General features: G+C 44.7%; 1 protein-coding gene across 7 annotated transcripts in view; it reads right to left on the reverse strand.

Moving 5' to 3' along the window:
* Positions 1–1428: 1428 nt before the first annotated feature.
* Positions 1429–14075, reverse strand: part of mpp4a (MAGUK p55 scaffold protein 4a) — a 66053-nt gene continuing 53406 nt past the window's right edge. For 6 of the 7 annotated variants that reach the window (XM_030381942.1, XM_030381947.1, XM_030381943.1 and 3 more), the window contains 6 exons: positions 9388–9426; positions 8854–9030; positions 8363–8624; positions 7848–7956; positions 7460–7594; positions 1429–7290 (listed from right to left, as the gene is read on the reverse strand). In XM_030381942.1, the coding sequence (XP_030237802.1) occupies positions 7015–7290; positions 7460–7594; positions 7848–7956; positions 8363–8624; positions 8854–9030; positions 9388–9426 (998 nt within the window). In that variant the 3' untranslated portion in view covers positions 1429–7014. The remainder of the gene's footprint in view (positions 7291–7459; positions 7595–7847; positions 7957–8362; positions 8625–8853; positions 9031–9387; positions 9427–14075) is intronic. The other variant, XM_030381946.1, reaches the window with a different exon arrangement.

The following is a 14075-nucleotide window of genomic DNA, read 5'->3' on the forward strand; positions in this document are numbered from 1 at the left end:
AGGGTCGTTTGGGGGTCAGGGAGGAGGGTCGTTTGGGGGTCAGGGAGGAGGAGGGTCGTTTGGGGGTCAGGGAGGAGGGTCGTTTGGGGGTCAGGGAGGAGGAGGGTCGTTTGGGGGTCAGGGAGGAGGAGGGTCGTTTGGGGGTCAGGGAGGAGGGTCGTTTGGGGGTAAGGGAGGAGGAGGGTCGTTTGGGGGTCAGGGAGGAGGAGGGTCGTTTGGGGGTCAGGGAGGATGGTCGCTTGGGGGTCAGGGAGGAGGAGGATCGTTTGGGGGTAAGGGAGGAGGGTCGTTTGGGGGTCAGGGAGGAGGGTCGTTTGGGGTAAGGGAGGAGGGTCGTTTGGGGGTCAGGGAGGAGGGTCGTTTGGGGGTCAGGGAGGAGGGTCGTTTGGGGGTCAGGGAGGAGGAGGGTCGTTTGGGGGTCAGGGAGGAGGGTCAGTGGGGGGTAAGGGAGGAGGGTCGTTTGGGGGTCAGGGAGGAGGGTCGTTTGGGGGTCAGGGAGGAGGAGGGTCGTTTGGGGGTAAGGGAGGAGGAGGGTCAGTGGGGGGTAAGGGAGGAGGGTCGTTTGGGGGTCAGGGAGGAGGGTCGTTTGGGGGTCAGGGAGGAGGGTCGTTTGGGGGTCAGGGAGGAGGCTATGCAGAGTCCAGGTGAACTCGGCGGTATATATTGAATTAGCCTAATAGTTGTTTCAATGACTGTATGCAGTCAACAGCTTACTGGTCTCAAGAAATTGCATCAACGACTAAAAACATTGTAACAATGAACATCTTTGATGCCTCCCATCTCTTTTATTCCCTCTCATATCCCACCGCCCGCATCCTCTGTGCTCTAGATTTTCCTGCCAGGATCTTGAATCTGTTCCGGTGTGAGTACCAGATGTGTTCGGCTGCCAGATCGAGTCCTAGATGCGCAATAATGACGCACTTCCTGTAAACGATGTCATTAAATGCGCATGCGCGCGTCACTCAGTAGCTGGTGTGTCAGCGATATGTAAATGTATTCATTGCTAAGAAGTAAGTAGTTATTTAGCTGTTGATAAACAGCTTTTTCAATGATTTTGCTTAAAAAATGGTAAGTTAGATATGGGCCTATAATTGTTCATGAGTGATGTACCTATATTGTTCTTTTCTTAGAAGTGAATTGATGACTGTTGATGACTGTTTTTAAACAAGCATTGATTTCATACATCTACAAGTAAGTCATTTAATTGCTGTATAAAATAAATCCGAGTCATACAAATGCTTAAATTAATACCTTAAATGGTATTGGTATTAAAATGTATTTAATTAGTCCTTCAAAAGTTTTATAAATGCCAATACATTGGGATTGGGATTTTGTCCGACATTCTTTTCTCATGTTATTTATAAATACCGAAATAATTTAAGCAGAAGCATCTATCAGTCAAAAATGCATCTCAAATTTACACCTTAGTCAGTTAGTTCAGTATGGCATTTAATGTGGTTTTAGAAATTCAAGTCCGAGTCCATGACTACACCAAGATTTCTGTCTTGGTGTGTGCTTTCTAACATAACAGCTGTGCACTGACTTTTAATTGTTCATCCCTTGCACCAAAGACCATTACTTCAGTTTTTTCATTGTTCAATTTAAGACAATTTTGGCACATCCAGTGATTGAAGTAGTTATTTAGCTGTTGATAAACAGCTTTTTCAATGATTTTGCTAAAAAATGGTAAGTTAGATATGGCTTGATGACTGTTGTTTTCAGAGCCTGTGGGAATACACCTGTGTGATATCGCCACTGCAGGCATCATGAAAAAAAAGAAGTATGTCAGTGTGTGTGCTCGTGTGTGTATCCAAACACATACACTGCAATTCACATACACACATACAGCTCAATGTAAATCCATGAAAACATCATGTTCTATCCCGCGGCCAATTGAGGATATATTCATGAATGTGATAACACATTATATACATTCTTATAGGCCTACCTTTCTTACAGATGTTTGTTAAATTATAGAGCAAAGATAACCCTAGTGGAAAAGAGGAAAATTTTACATTTTTTATTGTTATTAGTTGTATAGGCAAGGTTACAATTCATTGAACATCTGGAAAATCATAAAAAAAAAAAATCTATTTTCAAGGAATAGGATGAATATCTAATATGAACACATTCATGAATTCATCCTCAATTCACCATGGGATCTAAACATGCCGTTTTTTATGGATTTACATTGAGCTGTTCCTCAGTTGTATCAATGTATTGTCTTATTTATTCAGCTTTGTATGAGCAAATAAAATCTCATCAATCATATGACTGTCCAAGTTCTTCATTTTCAGTTAATAGAAACTAGAAAATACTGTCTTAATATCTAACTTTAACAATACCAATCCTTACTTTAACATATGTGAAAGTAAAAATATGCATTCATCAGTGCTTTTAAACATGTTTCCAATGGCTTTGTGAGAAAACGGGCTCCGTTCAATGAAATCAAAACCAAAACTGATTGAGCACCATTTATAGACACCCCTTCCGGGTTTGTCCGTTGGCTTGTGTCGATACGTCAAGTGTCGATACGTCATCTGTAAGCGCAGGACCCCGAGCCGATCTGGCAGCTGAACACATCTGGTACTCACACCGGGAAGGGTGTGTAGGGGCGCGTAGGGCCTCATGGTGAGTCTGCAACACTACTAGTAGTTCATGGTGGAGAACTCTGCCTCCCAGCTGTATGTGGAGCAGACCATGGTCCACAATCACCATCGCAACGGTCTCAGTCCATGCAACACCTACTGCTTTAGAGCGGCCCGTGTGAGGAATGAACATGTAAGAGCCTGTCGATACTTGAGTAAAAGCATTTTTTGCTGTCTTTACTGTTTACAGCACTCAATTTTAAATATATTTCAGTATTTCTGACAGTTCTCACCTCTTCCCTGTTTGTTATTGTATCTCAATAACTCGCTTCAAAATGCTTATCGGAATGCAAGGATACAACGCCTGCAAATTGTCTCCCAGAATCCTGGGCTGATAAACCAGTGCCGTAATGGCTAGAAAAGAGGAGGTGGGGGAGGAGGAGGAGTTTGGAGGTCACCAGGCCAGGCCTTAATCCGTCACTTAAAACATATCAGACACCATCTGTCATGGGATTAAGAGAGAGAAACAGAGGAGGGGGGAGCTGGGTAAGAATAAACATTGACACGCACACATATTTGTGCTTTACATATTGTGTTTACATATAATGTCAACCACTGGGCCTCTCATTCAGTATGTTAACATGAACAGCTTAAACCGATTCAAGCCTTAGTTTGACTATGCTCCTCAATCGGACAACTTCAATTGTCAGAGTATACATGGCGGTGAGATAATCGATTCATTGGCTGAAGCATGTCATACCCCGGTACGATAGGTGGCGCTGTACCCATTACAACTAGGGGTAATAGAGCCACCGGCTGAGCTCTTTATGTCACCAGCAACAACAAACTGTTCGGGTCCATGATATTCTCCGACGCTCCATTGTTGCGACCTCTCAATGACCCGAAAAATTTCCAAAAATAAACCCTCCGCTCCCACATCTCCTTGTTCCGATCATATAGGCTTTTGTGGATCCCCTCCAATAATCTAAGATCTGAATCCACAATAACAAACAAAATTACTTTTCTCTAGTCTATTAACACATTTCAACGTTGTTGGCCATGTGTCTGCCTGGCAGGGAGTCTAGTGGCGGAGCTCCTGCGCCAACTGCAGAGTTCCTACGGCGGCGGAGCAGCTCCTGCGATGGTGGAGCTCCGGCGGAGTCCGAATACAACAACAACAATCCCTTTCTCCTCCACGTCACAGTTCATTCGGGACTTCTGAGAGTCCAAGCCAAAGTTCCTTTCCCCCAATTCTTCTCAACCATGGCCGAGATAACCCCCACCACGAGTCTTAACTTATTGTTGAAGGTACCAGAGAGTCGGAGAACCAGACACAGTCTTTAAGATACATAATAACTGGGAATATGCCCGTCAGTTTGGTCACGGCGCGATAAATAAAGATCGTAAACTTGTCGGAAGAAAAAACAATTGTTTTGACAGATGTGCCCGAAGTTACTACATTACAACCTTGTTGATGACCAACATTTAGAAAAAAATGTACTTTTAATTTAGCCTTAGGTGAACGGGGTGGAATCAAAGCGTATTGTGTACTTCCATCTGCACTGAATACATGCGCGCTCCTGCGGCCGGGGATACTCTTTTTATAGGGGGTAACTACATTTGCACGACCCCGGCTTCCTTTTTTAGATAAATCGCCGTTTCTCGCCGTTAGTCGACAACAAGACGACTATCGTCTCCTTCTAATTACGGCTCATGGCCCCTGGAAAAAATCTCGAGCATGCCCAGAACGCAAAATCCGATTCCAATCCGATTGAGTGTATACATGGCCGATTAATGCGACTATCAATCGAATAATCTAGGGGTTTGAATCCGACTATGAGAAACACAACTTGATTTTCGTCTGATTTAGGTGTTTACATGCATTTTAATAATCCAAGCATAGTCGGACTAACCCAATTATTCAATTTTCTTGACCTAACATGTGAACCCACTGTTTGACCACCAGTATAAGATGCATGCAGTGAAAAACAAACGCATACTGCAGCCTCAAATGACACTGTCATTATTTCTTTGTTCTACTCAAAATAAATTACAAAAACTCTGATGCCATGATTGTGATCGTTCATTGCTTTCGTCCGCTGTCTCACTGCTGCACTACTACTAGTCAAAATGCTTAAGGCATTCCTGGAACAGGGCTGACGATGCTGTGGCCCAGCGAGATCTGTCCCAGTAAGCCCAGCGGCCAGTACACCACTGTCTGTGGTCCCAGAGACAGTTGCTTTGTCCCCTGGACATCTATTTTCAACAAAGCTTGAATTCCTGATGCAATTCCGTGTGCATTCTAATTTGTGGTAGAGCAAGAGTATTCAACGGTACTTTAATGACACTTGGTTGGAAGTGCGCTCCGGTTGGGCGGAAAGGTGGCACCACGGGAACCGGACCCTCGTGTGGCTATTGTTCGGCCGTATCAGTAGGCCTTAGCTTATGTCCTGATGCTCCTGAATACAATCTAAACCGATGAGTTGGACATGAAATGGACAGGAATTGCTTACTTGAAAATGTGCAACGTTTGTACATTTCCATCACAGGAATCTTCAATTAAGTTCCAGGGACATTATTTTACCCCTCAAAAGGTCCCTGCTCGGGGGGGGGTAGCAGTCTAGGAACTCTGATTGTTAACATATCTGTAATGATCATCCATAGTGGTCAACTCTTCATTAATCGGAAAACCAAATTCCGATAATCTTTATACTTTCTTCAGAATCACAGTTTAAGTTCCATATCGGCTTCGTTTTCAGTTGGTCTCAGTGATCTATGCTGAGATTAGCGCGGGGGCCGTGCAGGCAGTCTTGCCAGATTGGGTGTTTTTTACCGCCAAATTTGTCAACTTTTACGACGTTCAGGCAGCGGTGACGCTAGCGTTGACGTTAGCGCTGACGTGGCTAGGAGGAGGTTAAGGGAACGAAGTATAAATGGGGGAGAAATTAAATGAGCGAGCTGATAGTGTGTGTGTGTGTGTGTGTGTGTGTGTGTGTGTGGAGTCGGTGTTAGCTCAGGAGGTAGAGCAGTTGTCTTGTAACCGATAGGTTGCTAGTTCGATCCCCAGCTCCTCCTAGTTGAGTGTTGATGTGTCCCTGAGCAAGACACTTTACACGTGCTGGCTGTCGCCTTGCATGGTTGACTTTGCCGTTGGTGTTTCAATGTGATGTAAGTCGCTTTGGATAAAAGCGTCTGCTAAATGCCCTAAAATGTAAAAAATCTGTAGTAGTGGTAATTTAAATCATAGTGGTAAATTACCATCATAGACCTATTGTTATCAATGTCTGTTATCTGTATTGATCATCCCGAGTGGTAAACTACCATCAAAGACCTATAATCATCTGTTACGTGCGTTTCATTCAATAAAATGAAGATGGGCATTTGTATCGCTACAGTCCTCCGAAAGAGGAATAGACTACTTTTAGTTATTGAGCAGGGAATCAACCTAAAAAAAGATTGACTCCAAAATTTGGATGAATAACAGAACGCACTCACGCTATTGGTCATAGTCCCCCTTGTCCTGCAAACTGGATTTAAAACTAGCTCTATGATCATCGGCTAAACCCACAGGAGCATGCACACTACACTCAACACACACTCTGGCTGTATGAGCTTCAGGGTCCGTCCAGTTCAACTCTGGAAAATGCTGCATATTCACGTCGTAACTGATGATGCAATGATTTTTCTCTCATTATTTCTCGCTTTGTAATGTCCTTTATTCGTTATATACCTGATGTAAAGGGAAATAATTGTTCATGTCCTTGTCCTTATATACCTGATGTTAAGTTACTTAATTTGTCATGTCCTTGTCGTTATATATCTGATGTTAAGGAGCTTAATCTTCCTAACTTAAGAGAGTCTTCATTCAAGGGGCCGAAAGAACCTTCCAGTTCCCTGAAAGGCAGTTCCTGGGACCAAAAGTAAGGGGTTGTTTTGGTGGAAACATGGCTTGAGTCACAAGTGTCAAATACTGCAGTTTGTGTTTGGTTTCTGAACCATGCATCTGCAGCTTCCAACCTCTGGCGTAACGTTAGCGTAAGCCCCCAGTCTCTATGTGCGGCTTCACCTCACTGCATGTGAACTCCTCAGTTTAAAAGCCGTTATTGTGCTGTGTGTGTGTGTGTGGAGTTTTTCTTGCATATGTTAGCGAAAAGGTGAACTGACTATCTCTGTCTGAGTTAAAGCTGGTGGCACACCAGACGAGCCACGGACCACTGCTTCGTAGAAAGGGCAAAACACGCCGTTTGGTTTGATTCTAGGGCTTGTTCTGTGTTTCATGGCGCCGCACGGTGCGACAAGCTTTTGAGCAGAGCTGGAATGAGCTTCGGGTCTGAGCGCTCACGTTAAAAATGATGTTTCAGAACTGATATAAGGTTGCATGCCAGTGGACGGCTCGCCGGAGTGCGACGGCCATAAGGCATTCCTCCTAGTACACATCGCTGGTGTAGTCCATGGTGTAGGTCAGACCTCCTCTCCGCTCCTCCCGGATCCCCTTGTCCCTCCGCTCCTCCCGTCTGGACTCTTCTGGGACACTCCAGGGAGCAGGGACCCACTGCTCCTCCTCCTGCGCCTCCTGGATGACAGAGAGCAGCTCCGCCGTCGCCTCCTCCAGCCTTCCGTTCTCCACCGTCCGGTCGAACAGCTGGCGGTACTTCATCTCCATCAGCCCTGACGCCTCCTCCAGCTCCTCATAGTCCTCCTCCTGCACCAGGAGAGAGGAGGAGCAGGAGAGGAATGAGAGGAGGAGGAGATGGGAGGATGTAAAGGGAAAGGAGGAGAAATGAAATGAGCGAGCTGATAGTAAGATAGTGTGCGTGTGCGCGTGCGTGTGCGTGTGTGTGTGTGCGTGTGTGTGTGTCTGTGTGTGTTACGGTATAGGCTCTGCAGCTGCAGCAGGAGGTGAGGATGCGGGCGTGCTGCCGGGTCAGTCTCAGGACGTCACGCTCTGGGGGTCGGATGAAGATCACGTAGGGCTTCAACTTCCTGCTGCGCAGCGCATGGAGACTCTTACACACAGACACACCACACGCATGCAGACACATAGACGAAGGAACACAAACAATGGATTATTCTATATTCAATTGGCAGCATTCAGTTCTCCATATTAATACAGCCTATTGAAGATCGTGCTGTATTATCTATCAGAAGGTTCATGGATATAAACAATGTATCCCTCATCTCTGCTTCAGGGTGTGGTGTGTCTGGAGTGGCCACTAGGGGCAGGAGAGCGGCTCCCTTGGCCCAGAGGATTGGTCTCACATGAGGCTCAGCGTCGATGATGCAGATCCTGCCTTTCTTCAGCACCTCTCTGATGGCATCGCTGCTGGTCCCGTACAGGTGGCCCCTGCAGAGCCCATACTCCAGGAACCTACACACACACACGCACACACACACACACACACACACACACACACACACACACACACACACACACACACACACACACACACACACACAGACATAGAGCAACGCACCCACACACATATACACACACACACACACACACACACACACACACACACACACACACACATAGAAACACGCACATAGAGAAACCAACAGACAGAGAGAAACATACACAGAGAAACACACACACACACACACAGAAACACACACACTCACACACACACACTCATGAATTCTTTATTCCTGTCCACAATTTCAAATAATACATACAGAACACAATGCTACAGATGAAAAACAAACCAAATGGACACAGACATCCAAGTATGGAAACAAAGAAGCAGTCGATGTGACTGTAATTGGGTGCGTACCTGTTGTTGCAGACCATGTACTCAAACAGCTCTCTGGTGACAAAGTGGTACTCTCTCCCTGTCTGTTCCCCTTCTCTCATTGGTCGGGTGGTATCTAACGACACACAGACACAGCAGGTAATACGGAGGGTATAGAGATGGTAAAGGGGTCCATGATACAAGGTGGGAAGCGAGTACAGACGTGGTATGGGACCCTTGAATAAGGAGGGCTTCATCCTGATGAGATTCTTCCTCAGTTCATTCACTCCGACCCCTGAAGTTCCTGCAGAACCACAAACCAGAAGTTGGTCGGGCCAGTACAGTAGAGATCATTAGATACCAGTAGAGAACAGCAGAGAGAACTATTAGAGACTATTGGAGCCCAATGTAAAACCGGAAGTAGTAGTACCAATAGAAACCGAAGGGTCAGCTGGACTAGTTTAACCAAGTATAGACTAGTCCAGACCAGGGATAAACAGTAGATACCAGTCCAGAGCAGGAGAAAGTCTCACCCACAAGAACAATGAGGCGGGGGTTCTCCTGGGGGGAGCGCTGGTAGAGGACCACCTCCTCATAAGGGTTGGATAGGGAGGTGCTGTGCGGGGAGCAGGAGTAGCAGGAGGAGCAGGAGAGACGACACCCCCTGTAGGCCATCCTCCGCCACAGACGGAGGCTCCGCCGGAACCCCGCTGACGCACACAGAGGACTCACTGAGTATGCACACACTGCAGAACCTTCTAGAGAACGTCACACTGCAGAACTTTCTAGAAAACATCATACTGCAGAACCATGTAGAGAACATCACACTGCAGAACCTTCTAGAGAACATTCACCTACAGAACCTTTAGAAAACAACACACTGCAGAACCTTCTAGAGAAAATCACACTACAGAACCTGCTATAGAACATTACACTGCAGAACCTTATAGAGAGCATTATTAGCAGAACATTCTATATCTTAATCTATATCCTCCTTCATACTTTAGAACTTTCAACAGCATACAACGGCAGAACTTGACCAACTACCTTAACAACAATCAGCTTACCCAGGTAGAGTCCATTAATTACATCTGATTCAGCTTCATCTGTGGAAACAATAAATATCACAGGAATCAATGGCAGCAATTAATTAAATCTTCATCGGTTGCGACGTAATAGAGACGTGTAAAGAGCGACGATATCAGATAATGGAGGAACTAGTGGCGGAGGAATGGGTCTTTCACCAAGTAGAGCGTTTACTTATATTTAAAGGTCAACCATCTGAATAAATCTTCTTGTTCTTCCTCCCACAAAAGACCTGAAGAGGATCTACCTTTACTGTTCGTATGATACTGTTCCCTAATTCCAAATACATATGGTTTACAACTTGATGTAAGGGTGGAATATGCTACAAAATAGCAAAGGATTGTTTTATAAATGCTGCAATTGGCACTTTGAATAAGATGATGAATTTCAGTATTGGGTATAATGTGTGAGCTTGGCTAAATTTCTGTTGTATCTGTATAGGTACCGATTATGTGTTTTATTGGACTTTTGTCTAGTACGGTTGTGTTCATTGTAACCTGTATCGACCTATGTATACCTAATGCACTAAATTTATGTTTTAACCATTCAGTCAATGCTTTTAGCCAAAGCGACAAATAATAAGTAGCCTACATTTGTCAATAGAAAGTGAAATAACAGTATATCAGTCAAGAATGTGCTTAAATAGAAGCTTATCAATCGCGTATGTAGGCTATAAGGAAAGCAACTTTACATGTTATTTACATTTACATTTAGGGAATTTAGCAGACGCTTTTATTCAAAGCGACTTACAATAAGTATATTTATCATAAGAAGTGCATCAATATATCGCTGTCGGTACAGAAAGGATGTTCACAGAACCAAGTGCAAGTACAACAATTGCTAGGCTAACCAATTCCCCGTGTTTCAGCAATGATATCAGCTACTGCAGTTGCTACACAGTTTATACTGTACTAAGTACTATAATACAATGCAATACAATGCAACACAATACAGTGTACAATGGTGGCCAGAAGGGGGTGGGTGGCTATGCAGTGTCGAGGTGGACTCTCGACACCCTCGATTTGGATGTTATTGGTCCGTAGGCTGTAGTATTTGATATGGTTTATTGGTGAGTAGACCAAGATACTATCATACTATGCAACCCGGTATCATACAATTTCGTGCTCATGCTCAGAAACGTTAATCTATTGAATTGTGTCCCAAAGCACGATTGTCCGACTTTTTGTGCTACACAGAACGGAATGTAAACCAATGCATTCTGAATGGGAGTGTTTCTCCGATGTTTTCGTGCTACACAGAACGAAATGTAAACCCATGGATTTTGAATGGGAGCGTTTTTCAGACGAGAGAGAGAGAGTGTGTGCGCAGACAGTACAGTGCACCCTCTAGTTATATATATGTCAATATTTCCGATTTTTTAAGCAGACCTCCTCAAAAACTCAAACGGACGTGCTCCACAGAACGAAACGCGAGAGAGAGATAAAGAGAGAGAGAGAGAGAGAGAGAGAGAGAGAGAGAGAGAGAGAGAGAGGCAGGCTTCAGAAGGGGTGTGCTCAGATAGTACAGTGCACCCTCTAGCTACAGTATATGTATGTCAATATTTCCATTTTTGCAGCAGACCTTCTCATAAAACTGAAAATAAATGATTAAAAATATCTGATGTTTTCGTGCTACACAGAAAGAAATGTAAACCAATGCAATTTGAATCAGAGTGTTTTTCAGACGAGAGAGAGAGTGCACAGACAGTACAGTGCACCCTCTAGTTAATTATAAGTCAATATTCCGATTTTTTATGCAGACCTCCTCAAAAATTGATACGAACGTCCTCCACAGAACGCGCGATTCTCAGACAATTATCGTGCTCAACAGAACGAAACGAGAGTGAGAGAGAAAGAGAGAGAGGGAGGGAGAGAGAGAGAGAGGCTTCAGAAGGGGTGGGCGCAGATAGTACAATGCGCCCTCTACTTATGTTTGTGTCAAAACAATATATGCATCAAAGGGTAAATGTAGTGTACTAGGGATACTCTGATTTCCCCGTTTTTTTTTACAGCAGACCACATCGAAAACATTTCGTTCTCATGCTCACGAAAAGTAATCTATTGAATCGTGCCCCAGAGCACGATTGTCAGACTTATTTCGTTCTACACAGAATGAAATTCAAACCAGCCTTTCTATTGGGATATTTACTTTGACCACAGAAGGTGTGTGCGGAGATAGTACAGTCCACCCTCTACTAATGTATGTATCAAACAACAAAGACATTAAAGGGTAAATGTAGTGTATTAGGGATACTCTGATTTCCCCATTTTTTAAAGTAGACCTCCTCAAAAACCTTTCGTTCTCACGCCCACGGAAAGTAATCTATTGAATCGTGTCCGAGAGCACGATTGTCCGACATTATTCGTACTGCACAGAGCGAAATGTAAACCCATGTATTTTGGATTGGAGTGTTTCTCAGAATATGCACGCAGAATATACACAGGTATATATATATATAACGCCGTTTAAAAGAACAGCGTTATTTTTTCAGTAACGGACTAATCTAACTAATTACTATTTCCGTCGTTACAATGCCGTTACCGTTACTGTACGATAAATGCAGTGCGTTACTATGAATTGATTGAATGAACTGAGTAATCCAAAAGCACCCCTGGCTCCAAACACAAACTGCTAGTGAGGAGACCGGGTGGGTTGACAACGAGATAAGTGATTATGATTGGCTAAGGCAGAGTCATGTTTCATTCAATTCAATTCAATTCAAAGTGTTTATTGTCATATGCACAAAAGAGATGTTCTCAGTTGTACAATGAAATTCTTCCTTTGTTTCCACAGAATGAATGCCAAGATGTTTTTACAAGTTAGATAGATAAAAGCAATAATACATTTAAGTTTAAATAAATAAATAAATAAATAAATAAATAAATAAATAAATAAATAAATAAATATAACGGAATGGTGCAAATCCAAGAAAGCCAAAGTGCGAGAGCAAAATGTAAACAGCTGCGGCAGTCCTGAGGTAGAATACTCCTTAACAACAGACTCCTATCTGTTGTTAAGGAGTCTGAGGGCAGTGGGGAAGAAAGAGTTATTTAGTCTTGAAGTTTTGGACTTCATACTTCTATACCTCCGTCCTGAGGGTAGAAGTGTAAACAGTCCATGCTGGGGGTGGGTGGGGTCCTTGAGTATGGTGGCAGCTCTCCTGTGGACTCTGCAGTGGTAGATGCTCTGCAGAGAGGGCAGTGGGGTTCTGATGATCCTCTCTGCAGTCTTTACCACTCTCTGCAGTCGTCTGCGGTCCAAAGCGGAAGTGCTGCCATACCAGGCGGTGATACAGCCGGTCAAGATGCTCTCAACAATGCAGCTGTAGAAGTTTCTGAGGATCTCAGGCGACATGCCAAACTTCCTCAGCCTCCTCAGGAAGTACAGCCGCTGTTGGGATTTCTTAACCAGCTGTGTGGTGTTGAGTGTCCAAGTGAGGTCGTCGCTGATGTGGACGCCGAGGTACTTGAAGCTGCTCACCCTCTCTACTTCAAGCTCCCCGATGAACAGTGGCCGATGAGGACTCCTTTTCTTCCTCAAATCCACTATCATCTCTTTGGTCTTGTCCTTGTTGAGGGTGAGGTTATTGTCCTCACACCATGACACCAGACTGGCCACCTCCCTCCTGTAGGCCGCTTCGTCCCCGCCCGTGATCAGTCCTATCACTGCGGTGTCTTCCGCAAACTTCAGGATGGTGTTGTCTATGTGGGAGGCGACACAGTCATGTGTGAACAGGGTGTAGAGGATGGGGCTGAACACGCAGCCCTGTGGCGTGCCAATGTTTGTGATGATGCTGGCTGAAGTCCTATTTCCAATACTGACAGATTGGGGCCTGCCAGTCAGAAAGTCCTGGAGCCAGTCACAGATGGTGGGGTGCAGACCTAGTATAGACAGTTTGTCTGTGAGTTTGTGGGGGATGACTGTATTGAAGGCGGAGCTGTAATCCACAAAGAGCGTCCTGATGTAGGAGTCTTTATTTTCCAGATGGGAGAGGAAATAGTGGAGAACAGCAGCGACAGCATCAGAGGTGGACCTGTTGGGCCGGTAGGCATATTGCAGGGGGTCCAGGGTGTCTGGTATTCTGCTCTGAATGTGGGTCAGCACCACTCTCTCAAAGCACTTCATAATGATTGGAGTGAGTACTACTGGTCTGTAGTCATTCAGGCAGCTTGGTGGGCTCTTCTTTGGAACAGGGATGATGGTTGTGGTCTTGGTTTCATGGTAGCCAATCGAAGCCAGTGTTTTTACACAAAAGCCAGGACACGCGCGCCACGCAAACGCACACAGCAAACAGATTCGATGAAGCAGCAGAAATGGCGAGCCCGGAGCAATAAAAGGAAAAGTTGGCATTTTCTGTAGTATTCAGCAGATGTTCCACAGCCTTTGCAACCAAGCACATTTATATTCAGGCCCCATCCACACTAACCCAGGTAGCAGTAAAAACGCACATCCGCAATGAAAATGATCTCCGTCCACACTATCGTTTTCATATCGTTTTCGAAATGTTTTGCATCCACGTTCCACACTGAAATTATTTTGATAAACAGTTGTTGTCATTGTTACGTAACTCTGCCACGCCTCTGTTTAGATTACAGGCGTGCGATCAGCTGATATTTACTGTTGATCAGCTGGTTAATCATTTTCGACCCGGTCTTGTCCAGAAACGCCG

This window comes from Gadus morhua, chromosome 16 (assembly GCF_902167405.1).
Source record: "Gadus morhua chromosome 16, gadMor3.0, whole genome shotgun sequence".
In the NCBI taxonomy this organism is placed as follows: Eukaryota; Metazoa; Chordata; class Actinopteri; order Gadiformes; family Gadidae; genus Gadus; species Gadus morhua.